The following is a 19,063-nucleotide window of genomic DNA, read 5'->3' as shown; positions in this document are numbered from 1 at the left end:
TTGTGAACTGATGCCTATTTTCGTCCATTTGGCACGTTGAGATAAGATGGAGAGCGGACCCTTTAAAGGAAATTGTGCACTGTCTCTTTAAGCACGCACCAACCAGTAGCCCTACATCGATCTTTTCACGATTGCACACGCGCATGGTTAACTAAAACAATATTTTCTTCACTTTTAATTATGATTCTTCCTGTGATTGGCATTCCACTGTCTAATTGTGTAATACAACTTGTATCGATTTATTTGGCGAGCTACTGAGTCTGCGCACTAGGGAGCAATAAGGAACTCAACTATCATTTAAATAAAATCCCATGCAGAGCTACGTGGTTGACAAACACAGCTAGGCCATTTTCAGTGATCGATTGTCATTGAGTAACTTTACCTAGCTCGATGTGCTACTAAAGGCTTCATCTAACGCCTGATCAAATCATCTCCGGGACAGGTACACAAATTGAAACTACCTAGAACTTGGAGAAAACCATGCCGAAGCCGAGCGCTTCCAAGGCGGCAGCCGAGACGGGGAAGACCCGCAGGTTCATCAGTGGTGTGGTGGAAGGTGAGAGTTCTCCTCGTCATCACGTCAAATGGTCTACTGTAAGATGTCAATCAAATAGCCTGCTGTAGGAAAGGCCTACAAATAGTGTCTGTTTTGATTCAATGTAGTTACATTAAGCCACACATTTCAGTGCATGTATCAGATTATAATAATATGGTATATTTGTATATACCATATAAACTCAGCAAAAAAAGAAACGTCCTCTCACTGTCAACTGCGTTTATTTTCAGCGAACTTAACATGTGTAAATATTTGTATGAACATAAGATTCAACAACTGAGACAAACTGAACAAGTTCCACAGACATGTGACTAACAGAAACAGAATGATGTGTCCCTGAACAAAAGGGGGGGGGGGTAGAAATCAAAAGTAACAGTCAGTATCTGGTGTGGCCACCAGCTGCGTTAAGTACTGCAGTGCATCTCCTCCTCATGGACTGCACCAGACTTTCCAGTTCTTGCTGTGAGAAGTTAGCCCACTCTTCCACCAAGGCACCTGCATGTTCCCGGACATTTCTGGGGGGAATGGCCCTAGCCCTCACCCTCCGATCCAACAGGTCCCAGACATACTCAATGGGATTGAGATCCGGGCTCTTCGCTGGCCATGGCAGAATACTGACATTCCGGTCTTGCAGGAAATCACGCACAGAACGAGCAGTATGGCTGGTGGCATTGTCATGCTGGAGGGTCATGTCAGGATGAGCCGGCAGGAAGGGTACCACATGAGGGAGGAGGATGTCTTCCCTGTAACGCACAGCGTTGAGATTGCCTGCAATGACCACAAGCTCAGTCCGATGATGCTGTGACACACCGCCCCAGACCATGATGGACCCTCCACCTCCAAATCAATCCCAATCCAGAGTACAGGCCTCAATGTAACTCTCATTTCTTCGACGATAAACGCGAATCCGACCATCACCCCTGGTAAAACAAAACAGCGACTCGTCAGTGAAGAGCACTTTTTGCCAGTCCTGTCTGGTCCAGCGACGGTGGGTTTGTACCCATAGGCGACGTTGCCAGTGATGTCTGGTGAGGACCTGCCTTACAACAGGCCTACAAGCCTTCAGTCCAGCTTCTCTCAGCCTATTGCGGACAGTCTGAGCACTGATGGAGGGATTATGCGGTCCTGGTACCGATCTTGTGCAGGTGTTGTTACACGCGGTCTGCCACTGCGAGGACGATCAACTGTCCGTCCTGTCTCCCTGTAGCGCTGTCTTAGGCGTCTCACAGTATGGACATCACAATTTATTGCCCTGGCCACATCTGCAGTCCTCATGCCTCCTTGCAGCATGCCTAAGGCACGTTCACGCAGATGAGCAGGGACCCTGGGCATCTTTCTTTTGGTGTTTTTCAGAGTCAGTAGAAAGGCCTCTTTAGTGTCCTAAGTTTTCATAACTGTGACCTTAATTGCCTACCGTCTTGTAAGCTGTTAGTGTCTTAACGACTGTTTCACAGGTGCATGTTCATTAATATTTTATGGGTCATTGAACAAGTATGGGAAATAGTGTTTAAACCCTTTACAAATGAAAGTAATTTGGATTTTTACGAATTATCTTTGAAAGACAGGGTCCTGAAAAAGAAACGTTTCTTTTTTTGCTGAGTTTATATCAGGGATGGGGAAACTCCAATCCTGAGTGGTGTCACGTTTCCCCTGTCTTTAGCAAACACAGCTGATTTAAACTAATTGCGTTCTAAACTGAAGATCATGATTAGTTGATCAAATTAACTGGTGCAAAAAGAGTGACTCCAATCAGGCCCTGGAGGACGGGAGTTACCCATTCCTGATATATATACAGTACCAGTCAAAAGTTTGAACACACCTACTCCTTCCAGGGTTTTTCTTAATTTTTTACTATTTTCTACATTGTAGAATAATAGTGAAGACATAAACTATGAAATAACACATATGGAATCATTTAGTAACCTAAAAAGTGTTCAATAAATCAAAATATATTTTATATTCTTCAAAGTAGCCACCCTTTGCCTTGATGACACTCTGTGCTCCACGTTATGCATGACAACTAAAAGTTTATATGACCTTTGCTTCACTCAGGCTTTTACGGGCGACCATGGACTATGGAACAGAGGACTGAGCTTTTCCAGAGGTAGTAAACCATTTCTAAACACACACTCACCCATACTCTTTCTCTCCCTCTTCTTCACCGTGTTCCTTTCACCTATCCAGTCCTTACAGGAAGTTGTTGCTTTACCGGAAGTGTCTCATACAGTGTGTTTGTTTTTGTAGGGAGCAGAAGTGGGGTCTGAACACGTACCTCTACGCCCCTAAAGATGACTACAAACACAGAATGTACTGGAGGGACCTGTACTCACCTGAGGAGGCAGGTTAGGAGGACACAGCGTCACACACACACAGCGTTGCAAACCCCTGACCCCTACATCAGTACCACCTAGTTACACCCCACCCTTAGTTCAGATAAGAGACATGGTGATTGTGATGTGTGTTGTTGTTGTTGTGGCGTTGCCTAGGAGATGCAGCTCCATATTGTGTCTTGATATGTTGTCATGTCAGATCATCGTTGATGCCCTCACTTTGACCTGAAGATCCACTCCCATTTACCTTTTGATCTACTTTGATTTAATTGATCTACTTAGCAACTATCACATTGTTGTAAAAGCCTCTGTCTCGAATGACACCATTTCCCCCAGATAGTAAAAGTAGATGGTGTATGACTTTAGGCTATAGGTAGTCATTTTGAGACATGGACAAATACAATGTGTTCTTGTCAATCCATTTACCTGGTTAAGTCAAGTTAAAATTGTATTTTTTTTTTACTTTGACGTGGCACCCTCTTCCCTAATCTGTACAGGATATATAATGCACGACCTTTGACCTGGTCAAAAGTAGTGCACTATAAAGGGAATAGGGTGCCATTTGGGGTGAATCTTAATTGTCTGTTCCAGAGAAACTGGTTGCTCTGATAACTGCAGCGAAAAAGAACGGAGTGGACTTCATCTACGCCATCTCCCCTGGTCTGGACATCACATTCTCCAACCCCAAAGAGGTTGCCACCCTGAAGAGGAAACTGGACCAGGTGATGTTCTAGAACCATGGTAACCTAGAACTGGACCAAGTGATGTTCCAGAAGTATGGTAGCCTAGAACTGGACCAGGTGGGGTTCTAGAAGTATGGTAGCCTAGAACTGGACCAGGTGGGGTTCTAGAACTATGTTCAGAGAGAAAGTGTGGCCTGTGAGGAAAAGCTGATTTCTCCTCCCCTCTCTTCTTCCAGGTGAGTGGGTTTGGCTGCAGTTCCTTCTCCCTCCTCTTCGACGACATCGAGACAGAGATGTGTCCGGCGGACAAGCAGGCATTCAGCTCGTTCGCCCACGCCCAGGTAGCTGTCACCAACGAGGTGTTCAAACACCTGGGACAGCCTGACACCTTCCTCTTCTGCCCCACAGGTGAGGTCAGAGGTCAGACCATCACCTCAGAATGATCTAGAATGGACGAACGGTCAGTCAGACCCATAGAAATAGAATCAGAAGGATCTAGACTGGACATTCCAGTTCCATATCAACATTCCAATGTCAGACAACCACACAGTGAGAAGGTCATTGTAATTAAAAGCAGTGTTCCATTACATGTTGTTTGCTGGTAGCCATATTGGACACACCCTGTTTTAAAATTCAATATTAATTATTTATTTTCTCGCAATTTGCTGCTTTTTGCAAGTGTCGTCAAAGACTAGAATGTCTGTGTGTGTTGTGGTTTGTTTCAGATTATTGTGCAGCATTCTGCACTCCTAACGTCTCCCAGTCGGCCTACCTTCACACTGTGGGAGAGAACCTCCTACCTGGGATTGATGTTCTCTGGACAGGTGAGAGCAGACAGGAAGTCACTTTCCTTTGTTTTGTTTTCCAACAACTATAGTACGTTTGCTAAATTTTTCTGCTGGAATGTTTCCTCGGATGAGTGAGTTTTAAGGACATTACAAAGCACAGTGTTCAAACTATCAGGCACCCAATCTAACCCCCGCTATGCTATCCTGTCCTGCAGGTCCTAAGGTGGTGTCCCACCACATCACGGTAGAGTCCATTGTAGAGGTGTCCTCCGTCCTGAAGAGGGCGCCGGTTATCTGGGACAACATCCACGCCAATGACTACGACCCCCAGAGAATCTTCATGGGACCATACAAGGTTTCTATTATTAATACTATGACCCCAGAGGATGAGACCATACAAGGTTTCTATTATTAATACTATGACCCCAGAGGATGAGACCATACAAGGTTTCTATTATTAATACTATGACCCCAGAGGATGAGACCATACAAGGTTTCTATTATTAATACTATGACCCCAGAGGATGAGACCATACAAGGTTTCTATTATTAATACTATGACCCCAGAGGATGAGACCATACAAGGTTTCTATTATTAATACTATGACCCCAGAGGATGAGACCATACAAGGTTTCTATTATTAATACTATGACCCCAGAGGATGAGACCATACAAGGTTTCTATTATTAATACTATGACCCCAGAGGATGAGACCATACAAGGTTTCTATTATCAATACTATGACCCCAGAGGATGAGACCATACAAGGTTTCTATTATTAATAAGTGTTTCTGTTCACCTTCTATTGTGGAAGGTTTAGGATAATTATTGTCTATTCAACCACTATTGCCTATATAATGCACTACTATTGTTCTATAAGCAGTGTTCTATAAACAGTGTGGTAGACAGGGAGTATGTTAATAGTAGATGTAGAATAATAGAGAAGTTTTTCTCCTCCACTACTGTGGTCCTCTTCTAGTGGGATCTTGGGAACAATTTCAGTTCAGGCAAGTTCACAAGGAGGTGAGCCTGAATTGAACCCAACCAACCCTGCTGCCGACAGTGTCTTTCAAACCTTCATCACATATCCTGCTTGTTTCTCCATTAATCCACCTTGGATAGTTTCCCGGTCAGGCTGAACCCCCCCCCCCCCCCCCTTCTTCCTCTCCTAAGGATCGTCCCACAGACCTGATCCCCAAGCTGAGAGGGGTGCTGACCAACCCTAACTGCGAGTACTACCCTAACTTCGTGGCGATCCATACCCTGGCGACGTGGTGCCGGTCTGAAGGAGGAAGAGTAGGAGGACGGAGAGACGTGGAGATGAGTGAGTATCTATGAGGTGTTACTGTTTTACACTCCTTTTAATGTCTTATGTGAGGCAGCTTGATGTACAAATAACCCCTGGACAGGACGCTAGTGTATCGCAGGGCCTTGCCCCCAATCCATCCACTGAGTGCCATGCAGAGAGGCATCGACACCCATTTTTTAGAGTCTTTTGGTATGACTCAACCAGGGGGATCGAACCCCCAACCTTCTAATCTTAGGATGGACCACAATGCCACGGAGTTAAACTAACCCTTAACTATGTCGTCGCCCCAGCAGGTGATGATGACGAGGCAGGCTCAGACCCCTGCTACAGCCCAAAGAGAGCCCTCACCCTGGCCCTGACTGACTGGCTACAGGAGTTCCTCAGCACTGACCAGCCTGGAGGTACAGAGGGAAAGATGACCATTCAATACAACTTTATTTATCCCCTAGTGGGCAAACGCATGAAAACGACACATCCTAGTCTCCATGAGGACCGTGATTCCAGATCCACTTTTTAATTACATCTATTCATTGTGAATTAACTCTCTGGCTGTCGTCTTCACCTCAGGCCCTCGACCTCTGAACCCCACCCACCTGAAGAAGGAGTCCTCTGACGAGGAGCCCATGCAGACTGACGTGGGAGACCCCGTGTACGTGCCAGGTTCTGGGGACAACCCCCTGTTCACAGCAGAACCCCTGACCCTGGACGATCTCCAGCTACTCTCAGAACTGTTCTACCTGCCGTATGAACACGGTTCTACTGCTAGAACCATGCTGAGAGAACTGGACTGGCTGAAAGCACACAGAGAAGCAGTGGGAGAGGCAGAGACTGAGATGGTGAGGAGTGTGTGTGTTGGGACTGGACTGAGATGGTGAGGAGTGTGTGTGTGTGTTGGGACTGGACTGAGATGGTGAGAAGTGTGTGTGTGTGTTGGGACTGGACTGAGATGGTGAGGAGTGTGTGTGTGTGTTGGGACTGGACTGAGATGGTGAGGAGTGTGTGTGTGTGTTGGGACTGGACTGAGATGGTGAGAAGTGTGTGTGTGTTGGGACTGGACTGAGATGGTGAGAAGTGTGTGTGTGTTGGGACTGGACTGAGATGGTGAGAAGTGTGTGTGTGTTGGGACTGGACTGAGATGGTGAGGAGTGTGTGTGTGTGTGTTGGGACTGGACTGAGATGGTGAGGAGTGTGTGTGTGTGTGTTGGGACTGGACTGAGATGGTGAGGAGTGTGTGTGTTGGGACTGGACTGGCTGAAGGTAGTGTGGGATATGGAGACTGAGTGGAACTCAATCAATCAATGTAATAATTTAAGAATCTGTATTGATGTGGAAATTGTAAGAACTTACATTGACAACTCTTTAACACGCTCTCTCTCTCTTTCTCACTAACTCCCTCTCTCTGTCTCTCTCTCTCTGTCTCTGTCTGCATGTATCTCTCGGCCCCCCTCTCTCCCTCTCTCCAGACAGCAGAGTGGCGTTCCAGGGCGAAGTGTTTTGACGTGATGTGTGTTGCTGTGTTTACCATGTTTAACCGTCTGTCCAACGCCCCCAACCGGAGCATCCTCTACGACCTCTACAACTACATCTGTGACATCAAGAGTGGTGTCACCCTGGCCCGCGCCTACGTCAAACAATTGGGTACAGCAGGGGTGGGGGAATAGTGTGTGTGCGTGTGTGACACATGAAGCAGCACCGGCAAACAATTACTAAGCATACAGGTTGTCATTCAGGTGTAATATTGTTTGTGTCCACAGGGGGGCAGAGTAGGCCCTCAGCCCAGGTGATGACTGACGACCCAGAGCCCTGGGGGTTTAGAGGGGGTCTCTCCGGGGAGTTCCAGGTACGGCGCTTACCCCCATCACCCCTTTAACGAGATTTTATTTATTTAACTTTTGTATGCCTCTTACCTCTCAATCGGTCGACAGTGTCATTTTATCAACATTGCGTAATAAATTCTGCAGTCAAACTTTTTTGAATGTAATTATGTCATCCAAAATTGTTACTGGGATGTGTGCAACAAAAGTTCAACATTCACTTTTTGCTACTATTTGTGTCAAGTCGACGAGTACAATGTGATGCACAACACAGAGCACACTCCAGCTGTATGTACTTCTGCTGTACCAAAACACAATGACGCCGTCACATTCACATCAACACTCAAACAATGACAAGCCACACACACACAGGGGGATCACAGACAACCACCTAGACAGAGCCATTGATCTCTCAGGCATAACAAAGGGATCATTGACTTGGTACTGACTGGTTGATGACGATAGTATTGCTGTTGTTTATTGTTTAGAGAATGCTGCCTTGCCATGGTAACAGAGATCTGTTCCGTCACCCTCCTATGACATCAGTGTATTCTATACGACCCTTCTGCCCAGAAGACAAGGTTAGTTATTTCAATATATCTAGAACTGACTCGGACATATCTGTTAAAATATACGAGACATGTGGACCGACTGGGAATGGAAACCAGGTCTTCTGAGTGTTTTGCCAGAAGACTGTTAGCCCACTGAGCGAAAGCCTGTAGTATAGAGCACCACAGTCATAATTCCCATAAAACCTAGGAGTCAAACAGGGAAATGGTTCCAAACGTTTTTCCTCCATTCATTTTTCCCATCAGGGATTTTAGAAACACTTAAAATAAGGGCTGGGTTTTGTGTAGGCTTACCCTGGCGTGACGTTTTGATAACCATGTAAATCTCTCTAGGACAAGGCGACTTTTATCAATATATTCGGCACTATTTATTCTGCATCAAAAATGCTAATTAGCATCAAAGTAGACATCATGCAAAACTACAAATCCCTGCAAGCTCCTGCAGTCATCTCTAGTTGACACCTTTGCTAACAGGTATTGTGTCAAGACAGTTCACAGAATTGTCCATATAAAGAACTTTAGTCAATTTATTCATTACTACATCGATTTGTCTGTCATGGCATTTGTAGTTCTGTATGATAGCTACATTAGCATTACATTTTTGGGAGGTAAATACAGGTGAATATATTGATAAGTCACCTTGTCTGATGGGGGGATTTACATAACGTCACGCCAGGGTAAACCTACACAACACAGCCCTTATTTTATGTGTTTCTAAAATCCCTTATGGGAAAAATGAATGATGCTAGGTTTTATGGCTATTCTGACTCATACTGTGGTACTCTATTGTTTTAATAATTATGCTAATATGACTCGCGCGTTTCATTCTCATTAAGAAGCTAGCTGATGCATGAAGAAGCTAACGTGTGTAGTTATAAGCTAGCCCGGGCGTTAGCTAGCCCGGGCGTTTTAGGTTTGGTTCACCAAACCACCTCTGTAATACGTGAGGCATGTATCGGCTAGCTGACATCTTTATTGATTTTGTCTTTATAACATCTCTGTTGTTTCAGACTGAGATACAGAAGATCCACATGGAGATGCAGAGAGGAGAGGCCAAGGCTCCTGCAGCAGCCCTACCTGCTCTGATCAGTGATGGGTGAGGGAGTGTACAGCATGACTCCCCAATGATCCACTCTGGACAGTCTCTGATCAGTGATGGGTGAGGGAGTGTACAGCATGACTCCCCAATGATCCACTCTGGACAGTCTCTGATCAGTGATGGGTGAGGGAGTGTACAGCATGACTCCCCAATGATCCACTCTGGACAGTCTCTGATCAGTGATGGGTGAGGGAGTGTACAGCATGACTCCCCAATGATCCACTCTGGACAGTCTCTGATCAGTGATGGGTGAGGGAGTGTACAGCATGACTCCCCAATGATCCACTCTGGACAGTCTCTGATCAGTGATGGGTGAGGGAGTGTACAGCATGACTCCCCAATGATCCACTCTGGACAGTCTCTGATCAGTGATGGGTGTGCTTGTCCTGACCTTCTGTCTAGACAGCCAGTATGTAATGTCCCAGTGTACCTCACTCTCTCCCCAGGCTAGCAGGAGGGCAGCTGTCCCCCTCCCCAAACTGTGGCCTGGTTCTGGAGGATGAGAGGGGGGTGTGTGGGTATGCCCTGGGCCTTACTGACGCCACAGCAGCTGCACTGAACAACCAGGTAACCGCTAGGTTCCAACGGCACAATCACACACTGGAATATGACTTGGTCTTGTTTGAATCATTGACCCCAACATTATTCTATATGGTTGTAGTTCAGTTCTGTCTCTCTGTATTACTTCAGATGTTTTGTATGGAGTTCCTTGACTCTGAAAATACGATTTGATATTTTCTTCCCCCCGTCTTTCTTGTAGAGGGCGTTGCCAGGGGACTTCCCTTCCTTGGTAACCATGCAGCTCCACCCCCGGGTTACAGACCCCGCCCCCGCCAGGCGTATGATTGGCAGCTTGCTCTCGTTGATGAAGACCAGTGGTGAGTTAACTTGTATATTCAAGTGCCACTACTGTGATTAGGGTGCTGACTCCCTTGTAGTTGTGCACCTGCATGGTGGGTTTCTGGTCACTGTTTGACTGAGCCTAGAGCAGGACTCTCCAACGGTGTTCCTGTAGAGATGCCCTCCTGGAGGTTTTCACTCCAACCCCAGTTGTAATTAACCTGATCAACCAGCTAATTATTAGAATCAGGTGCACTAGATCAGGGTTGGAGTGAACCTACAGGACGGTGGCCTTCCTGGAACAGGGTTGGAGTGAACCTACAGGACGGTGGCCCTCCAGGAACAGGGTTGGAGTGAACCTACAGGACGGTGGCCTTCCTGGAACAGGGTTGGAGTGAACCTACAGGACGGTGGCCTTCCTGGAACAGGGTTGGAGTGAACCTACAGGACGGTGGCCTTCCTGGAACAGGGTTGGAGTGAACCTACAGGACGGTGGCCTTCCTGGAACAGGGTTGGAGTGAACCTACAGGACGGTGGCCTTCCTGGAACAGGGTTGGAGTGAACCTACAGGACGGTGGCCTTCCTGGAACAGGGTTGGAGTGAACCTACAGGACGGTGGCCTTCCTGGAACAGGGTTGGAGTGAACCAACAGGACGGTGGCCCTCCAGGAACAGGGTTGGAGTGAACCTACAGGACGGTGGCCTTCCTGGAACAGGGTTGGAGTGAACCTACAGGACGGTGGCCTTCCTGGAACAGGGTTGGAGTGAACCTACAGGACGGTGGCCTTCCTGGAACAGGGTTGGAGTGAACCTACAGGACGGTGGCCTTCCTGGAACAGGGTTGGAGTGAACCTACAGGACGGTGGCCTTCCTGGAACAGGGTTGGAGTGAACCAACAGGACGGTGGCCCTCCAGGAACAGGGTTGGAGTGAACCTACAGGACGGTGGCCTTCCTGGAACAGGGTTGGAGTGAACCTACAGGACGGTGGCCTTCCTGGAACAGGGTTGGAGTGAACCTACAGGACGGTGGCCTTCCTGGAACAGGGTTGGAGTGAACCTACAGGACGGTGGCCCTCCAGGAACAGGGTTGGAGTGAACCTACAGGACGGTGGCCCTCCAGGAACAGGGTTGGAGTGAACCTACAGGACGGTGGCCCTCCTGGAACAGGGTTGGAGTGAACCTACAGGACGGTGGCCTTCCTGGAACAGGGTTGGAGTGAACCAACAGGACGGTGGCCTTCCTGGAACAGGGTTGGAGTGAACCAACAGGACGGTGGCCTTCCTGGAACAGGGTTGGAGTGAACCTACAGGACGGTGGCCCTCCAGGAACAGGGTTGGAGTGAACCAACAGGACGGTGGCCTTCCTGGAACAGGGTTGGAGTGAACCTACAGGACGGTGGCCTTCCTGGAACAGGGTTGGAGTGAACCAACAGGACGGTGGCCTTCCTGGAACAGGGTTGGAGTGAACCTACAGGACGGTGGCCTTCCTGGAACAGGGTTGGAGTGAACCTACAGGACGGTGGCCCTCCAGGAACAGGGTTGGAGTGAACCTACAGGACGGTGGCCTTCCTGGAACAGGGTTGGAGTGAACCTACAGGACGGTGGCCCTCCAGGAACAGGGTTGGAGTGAACCAACAGGACGGTGGCCTTCCTGGAACAGGGTTGGAGTGAACCTACAGGACGGTGGCCTTCCTGGAACAGGGTTGGAGTGAACCTACAGGACGGTGGCCCTCCAGGAACAGGGTTGGAGTGAACCTACAGGACGGTGGCCTCTCCTAGGAACAGGGTTGGAGTGAACCTACAGGACGGTGGCCTTCCTGGAACAGGGTTGGAGTGAACCATACAGGACGGTGGCCTTCCTGGAACAGGGTTGGAGTGAACCTACAGGACGGTGGCCTTCCTGGAACAGGGTTGGAGTGAACCTACAGGACGGTGGCCTTCCTGGAACAGGGTTGGAGTGAACCAACAGGACGGTGGCCTTCCTGGAACAGGGTTGGAGTGAACCTACAGGACGGTGGCCTTCCTGGAACAGGGTTGGAGTGAACCTACAGGACGGTGGCCTTCCTGGAACAGGGTTGGAGTGAACCTACAGGACGGTGGCCCTCCAGGAACAGGGTTGGAGTGAACCAACAGGACGGTGGCCCTCCAGGAACAGGGTTGGAGTGAACCTACAGGACGGTGGCCTTCCTGGAACAGGGTTGGAGTGAACCTACAGGACGGTGGCCTTCCTGGAACAGGGTTGGAGTGAACCTACAGGACGGTGGCCCTCCAGGAACAGGGTTGGAGTGAACCAACAGGACGGTGGCCTTCCTGGAACAGGGTTGGAGTGAACCTACAGGACGGTGGCCTTCCTGGAACAGGGTTGGAGTGAACCTACAGGACGGTGGCCTTCCTGGAACAGGTTTGGAGTGAACCTACAGGACGGTGGCCCTCCAGGAACAGGGTTGGAGTGAACCTACAGGACGGTGGCCTTCCTGGAACAGGGTTGGAGTGAACCTACAGGACGGTGGCCCTCCAGGAACAGGGTTGGAGTGAACCTACAGGACGGTGGCCCTCCAGGAACAGGGTTGGAGTGAACCTACAGGACGGTGGCCCTCCAGGAACAGGGTTGGAGTGAACCTACAGGACGGTGGCCCTCCAGGAACAGGGTTGGAATGAACCTACAGGACGGTGGCCTTCCTGGAACAGGGTTGGAGTGAACCGACAGGACGGTGGCCCTCCAGGAACAGGGTTGGAGTGAACCTACAGGACGGTGGCCCTCCAGGAACAGGGTTGGAATGAACCTACAGGACGGTGGCCTTCCTGGAACAGGGTTGGAGTGAACCTACAGGACGGTGGCCTTCCTGGAACAGGGTTGGAGTGAACCTACAGGACGGTGGCCTTCCTGGAACAGGGTTGGAGTGAACCTACAGGACGGTGGCCTTCCTGGAACAGGGTTGGAGTGAACCCTGGCCTAGTGTGATGGCTGCTATGCAGCGTGATGATGTCAGAGTTCAACAATACCCTTGACCTATTAGTAATCAGACCCGGGGTTCAAGCACTTTCAGCTTTTGCTTTAGAGGTGGGGAATTGAATATTGGCACAATATAAAGTAGGATTCCGTTACTGATCCAGAAATGGGTCAGATGTGTTTATGCCAGATGGTGCTTCTCTCCCAGATGGCATCGGGCTGGATTATCGGAACTAACACACGTCTATGTACAGCCCCTCATTCAGTTTGTCTTGTTCCTCACATTCTTTTCCCCTCATCATTTGACTGTAGTTAAAATCTGAATCTACACTGTCTCTCCTGCAGGTTCCAGAGGTGTGTTCTGTGAGCTGAGGCAGGGTGACAGGAGGATGTTTGACTTCTACTCTAAACTGGGCTCCTTCACAACGCTCAAAATGGCGGGGCAGCCTCAGGATGTCATCGCCATGGGAACCAGCTTGTAAATAAAGATGGCTGCCACGGGAACCAGCTTGTAAACTTGTCGCCACCTTGCAATACTACATGGTCAGGTTTTTAAAATGGCCTTTTGGATAAGAGACGAACGTTTGATTAAAAAACATCTTGTTTAATGGCCATGTGTTAATTACTCTAGGATGATGTGTGAAATGTATCTGATCAAGTTTGTCAATGGGATCCACATTGTTTGACAGTATTTGTGGAACGTCTCTTTGTGAATTCCAATCAGTTAATGGTATGTTTTAAATTATGACTTCACTGAACTGGACAATCCCATATTAATGGAATGACTGATGCATTTAAATCAGCCTGTAAGAGGATCTAACTAATGTATCTGTTTTATGTTGATCAATAAAGATTTGACACATTTGAATCTGTATGACCCATGTTTTGTGGTAAGCTGTCCATTATTCAACCAACATTTTAATCTGAGGTGTTCTGTTTTTAAAAGAGAGAAAACAAGTTATTAACATAATAGCTGGTGGAAGAAGATTATTCAGTAGTCTGTTCAACGTCTGGTAAATGTTGACAACCCAACGTCATCTAAGTTCTGCGTTTGAGGCAGTGTTACTTTAAACAAGGGTCCTCTTCAGAAGTCAAACGTTAAAAAAAATATATACATTAACAGAAAACCCCCAAAATTACTGGCCTTACTGGACAACTTCAGGTAATTAATGCTCAGTTTTAAAATGTTTCTTTCCGATTTGTGCCGACTAAATTTGTCAATTTTAGTATTTTTGTTCTTGTGAGCGTCACCGTTGTTTGACCACTGTTCAACTATAGGTCTTCTACGGCTGCGTTTAGATATGCAGCCAATTATTTTGACCAGTCAGATGTGATGGGTAAAAACCTCAGAATTGGGCTGCCTGTTTAAACCCAGACTTAGTGGACTACATTACCCAGACTCCTTTTGGGGGGCAGGAAGTTGCCCATGTGAAGAATCTTAGGGTGTCTGTCAAACACTAGTCGTTTTTCTGGACAACCTTGTTGATGACCGGGACCTTCCTGGAACAGAGTCCTCCTACCTCAGGTGTGTCAGGTCACAGGTAGCTGATGTTTGTAAGTTCTAACAACCTGTCCTGTTGTATTCTGCATCCAACCCTCTCTCCAGTCTCTCCTAAGGATCTCTCCTTCCCATCCCTCCATTTTAAATAAACTCCAGTCCTTCATACTTCAGGTCTCCTATCTTCGTCTCTGGCAGTAACATCCTCCCGTCTAACGTAAATGCCAGGATATACGTCGCTATCTTCCCCGCGTCCTCCTCCGACTTCAACGCGAGTACGATCTGATCGTCGGTGTCCGGTACGAACTTGAACGAGGAGAAACCGTGCGTTGGGTGGAGAGGTCCAGCGCGCCCCACGGTGATGTCGCCGAAATCCGAGGGGCAGGAGAGGAGGAGGTTGGTGGCGCGGCGCTCGTCGGTGATCTCGTCGTAGCGTTCGGAGCTGGCGCGGCGGGGGAGGAAGAACCAGCGCTGGAGGCGGTCGGACCACGCCGCAGACTCATGGATCAGGTAACCTGGACGGGAGAAGGAGAGAAAGTGTGAGATTAACCCAGTTGACAGAGATGGTGAGATGATCGAGGGAGTGTTTTTCTACACAACTGACTTGATGTATCAGGTCGCCTCGGAGAAGAGACAATAGAAAAGGTGACATCTTCAGAGGAACAGAGAGAGTTAGTGTGACACAAACATTAAAGGGTGTGTCATACATTCTTCCAGGAACCAAGAGGATTAAAGACAGGTGTATTAGACTCCTCACCTGGTGGATGAATCCCGGCTGCGCTGCGCAGGGCGTTGTAACGCGGCACCCAGTTCTCGTGTTCCACGTCGCCGCGGTAACCCACCACCTTGATCCATTGGGGGTTGTCGTTGATGAACTCTCCGGTAGTGGTCGTCCACTCTTTACCCAGACCACCCACGTAGAGGCACTCATCCTTCACCGCCAGCCACTCCGCCTTGAACCCTACACAGAGGTCAAGGGTTAGAGGTTATTACAGTATGGCCTTGTGATCCACTCTTTACCTAGACCCCCCCCCCCCCCCACGTACAGACACTCATCCTTCAGAGCCGGCAACTCTGTTTTGAGCCCTACACAGACCCCCCCCCCCCCCCCCCCACACACACACACACACACACACACACACACACACACACAAAACACTGACCTTTTGAGACAGACCCGTCTCCATCAGTCAGTATAACCCAGGGTACCGCCTGGTTCCCCTCTATCCTGTAGACAACTCCTGTACGGTCGTCCACACTGTACAGGTGACCGTTGAACGCAACTAGCTCCGACAGCTCCATACCTGGGGGTGTAATGATCAGTCAGTCAATATGATGATCAGTCAGACAATATGATGATCAGTCAATATGATGATCAGTCAGTCAATATGATGATCAGTCAGTCAATATGATGATCAGTCAGTCAATATAATGATCAGTCAGACAATAAAATGATCGGTCGGTCAATATAATGATCAGTCAGTCAATATGATGATCAGTCAGACAATATGATGATCAGTCAGACAATATGACAATCAGTCAGACAATATGATGATCAGTCAGACAATATGATGATCAGTCAGTCAATATAATGATCAGTCGGTCAATATGATGATCAGTCAATATGATGATCAGTCAGACAATATGATGATCAGTCAGACAATATGACGATCAGTCAGACAATATGATGATCAGTCAGACAATATGATGATCGGTCGGTCAATATAATGATCAGTCAGTCAATATGATGATCAGTCAGTCAATATGATGATCAGTCAGTCAATATAATGATCAGTCAGACAATAAAATGATCGGTCGGTCAATATAATGATCAGTCAGTCAATATGATGATCAGTCAGACAATATGATGATCAGTCAGACAATATGACAATCAGTCAGACAATATGATGATCAGTCAGACAATATGATGATCAGTCAGTCAATATAATGATCAGTCGGTCAATATGATGATCAGTCAGACAATATGATGATCAGTCAGACAATATGATGATCAGTCAGACAATATGACGATCAGTCAGACAATATGACGATCAGTCAGACAATATGATGATCAGTCAGACAATATGATGATCAGTCAGACAATATGATGATCAGTCAGACAATATGATGATCAGTCAGTCAATATAATGATCAGTCAGTCAATATGATGATCAGTCGGTCAATATGATGATCAGTCAATATGATGATCGGTCAGTCAATATAATGATCAGTCGGTCAATATGATGATCAGTCAATATGATGATCGGTCAGTCAATATAATGATCAGTCGGCCAATATGATGATCAGTCAATATGATAATCGGTCAGTCAATATAATGATCAGTCGGCCAATATGATGATCAGTCAATATGATGATCGGTCAGTCAATATAATGATCAGTCGGTCAATATGATGATCGGTCAGTCAATATAATGATCAGTCGGCCAATATAATGATCAGTCGGTCAATATGATGATCAGTCAATATGATGATCGGTCAGTCAATATAATGATCAGTCGGTCAATATGATGATCAGTCAATATGATGATCGGTCAGTCAATATAATGATCAGTCGGCCAATATGATGATCAGTCAATATGATAATCGGTCAGTCAATATAATGATCAGTCGGCCAATATGATGATCAGTCAATATGATGATCGGTCAGTCAATATAATGATCAGTCAGTCAATATGATGATCGGTCAGTCAATATAATGATCAGTCGGCCAATATAATGATCAGTCGGTCAATATGATGATCAGTCAATATGATGATCGGTCAGTCAATATAATGATCAGTCGGCCAATATGATGATCGACCGGTCAATATGATGCACCCAGCGCAGCCTTCATTAATATTAAGTACAGAAAGTATTCACACTCCTTAACTTTTTCCATATGTTGTTGTGTTACAGCCTGAATTTAAAATTGATTACATTTATGTCACTGGACTACACACAATACCTCAATGTCAAAGTGGAATAATGTTTTAGACATTTTTACTAATTAATTAAAAATGCTAAGCTGAAATGTCTTGAGTCAATAAGTATTCAACCCCTTTGTTATGGCAAGCCTTAATAAGTTCAGAAATAAAAATATGCTTAACAAGTCACATAAGTTGCATGAACTCACTCTGTGTGCAATAATAGTCTAACATGATTTTTGAATGACTACCTCATCTTTTATTTACATGTTTTTATTTTTATTTAACCTTTATTTAACTAGGCAAGTCAGTTAAGAACAAATTCTTATTTACAATGACGGCCTAGGAATAGTGTTCAGGGGCAGAACGACAGATTTTTACCTTGTCTTCTGGGGGATTCGATCTAGCAACCTTTCGGTTACTGGCCCAACGCTCTGACCACTAGGCTACCTGCCGCCCCTCTGTACCCCACACATACAATTATCTTTAAGGTCCCTCAGTCGAGCAGTGGATTTCAAACAGAGATTCAACCACAAAGACCTGGGAGGTTTTCCAATGCCTTACCAAGAAGGGCACCTATTGGTAGATGGGTAAACATAAAAAGCAGACATTGAATATCCCTTTGAGCATGGTAAAGTTATTAGTTACACTTTGGATGGTGTATCAGTACACCCACTCACTACAAAAATACAGGCATCCTTCCTAACTCAGTTTCCGGGGAGGAAGGAAACCACTCATGGATTTCACAATGAGGCAATGGTGACATTAAAACAGTTACAGAGTTTAATGGCTGTGATAGGAGAAAACTGAGGATGGATCAACAACATTGTAGTTACTCCACAATACTAACCTAATTGACAGAGTGAAAAGGAGGAAGGCTGTACAGAATAAAAAATATTCCAAAACATGCATCCTGTTTGCAACAAGGCACTAAACAAGTAATACTGCAAATAATGTGGCAAAGCAATTAACTTTTTGTCCTGAATACAAAGTGTTGTATTGGATTTGTCCCAAACATATTACAGAGTACCACTGTCCATATTTTTAAGCATAGTGGTGGCTGCGTCATGTTATGGGTATGCTTGTAATTGTTAAGGACTGAGTAAGTTTTCAGGATAAACAAGAAATGGAATGGAGCTAAGCACAGGCAAAATCCTAGAGGAAAACCTGTTTCAGTCTGCTTTCCAACAGACACTGGGAGATAAATTCATCTTTCAGCAGGACAATAACCAAAAACACAAGGTCAAATCTACACTGGAGTTGCTTACCAAGAAGACAGTGAATGTTCCTGAGTGGCCGAGTTACAGTTTTGAATTAAATCTACTTTAAATTTGATGGCAAGACTTGGTTGTCTAGCAATGATCAACAACCAATTTGACAGAGCTTGAATAATTTTAAAATTAATGAGGCAAATATTGTACAATCCAGGTGTGCAAAGCTCTTAGAAACTTACCCAGAAAGACTCACAGCTGTAATCGCTGCCAAAGGTGATTCTAACATGTATTGACTGAAGGGTGTGAATACTTATGTAAATGAGATATTTCTGGATTTCATTTTCAATAAATGTTTTCACTTTGTCATTACGGGGTATTGTGTGTAGACGGATGAGAGGAAAAACATCTATTAAATCTGTTGAATTCAGGCTATAACAATAAAATGTGGAATAAGTCATGGAATATGAATACTTTCTGAAGATTTATACTTC

General features: G+C 46.4%; 2 protein-coding genes across 4 annotated transcripts in view; one reads left to right on the top strand and one right to left on the bottom strand.

The window, feature by feature from the left end:
- The first annotated feature begins 126 nt into the window (after positions 1-126).
- Positions 127-13,805, top strand: LOC106564358 (protein O-GlcNAcase). Of its 2 annotated transcripts, none has more exons than XM_082958665.1 (17): positions 127-556; positions 2,609-2,660; positions 2,801-2,898; positions 3,478-3,608; positions 3,806-3,977; positions 4,295-4,393; positions 4,573-4,712; positions 5,532-5,682; positions 5,961-6,068; positions 6,235-6,503; positions 7,131-7,305; positions 7,422-7,507; positions 7,970-8,062; positions 9,061-9,146; positions 9,596-9,716; positions 9,910-10,027; positions 13,283-13,805. In XM_082958665.1, the coding sequence occupies exons 1-17, from the start codon at positions 481-483 to the stop codon at positions 13,417-13,419; spliced, it is 2,112 nt and encodes a 703-aa protein (XP_082814791.1). In that variant the 5' UTR covers positions 127-480; the 3' UTR covers positions 13,420-13,805. The 2 variants fall into 2 exon arrangements, with proteins under 2 accessions (XP_082814791.1, XP_082814790.1); XM_082958664.1 differs by having other exon boundaries at positions 128-556; positions 5,958-6,068.
- LOC106564354 (soluble calcium-activated nucleotidase 1) overlaps positions 13,800-19,063 on the bottom strand; it is a 21,462-nt gene continuing 16,198 nt past the window's right edge. For both annotated transcript variants that reach the window (XM_045690902.2, XM_045690903.2), the window contains 3 exons: positions 15,599-15,739; positions 15,193-15,396; positions 13,800-14,950 (listed from right to left, as the gene is read on the bottom strand). In XM_045690902.2, the coding sequence (XP_045546858.1) occupies positions 14,580-14,950; positions 15,193-15,396; positions 15,599-15,739 (716 nt within the window). In that variant the 3' untranslated portion in view covers positions 13,800-14,579. The remainder of the gene's footprint in view (positions 14,951-15,192; positions 15,397-15,598; positions 15,740-19,063) is intronic.

The sequence above is a fragment of the Salmo salar genome, chromosome 12 (assembly GCF_965601325.2).
Source record: "Salmo salar chromosome 12, fSalSal1, whole genome shotgun sequence".
Classification (NCBI taxonomy): domain Eukaryota; kingdom Metazoa; phylum Chordata; class Actinopteri; order Salmoniformes; family Salmonidae; genus Salmo; species Salmo salar.
This window is presented reverse-complemented; position numbering and strand designations above follow the sequence as displayed.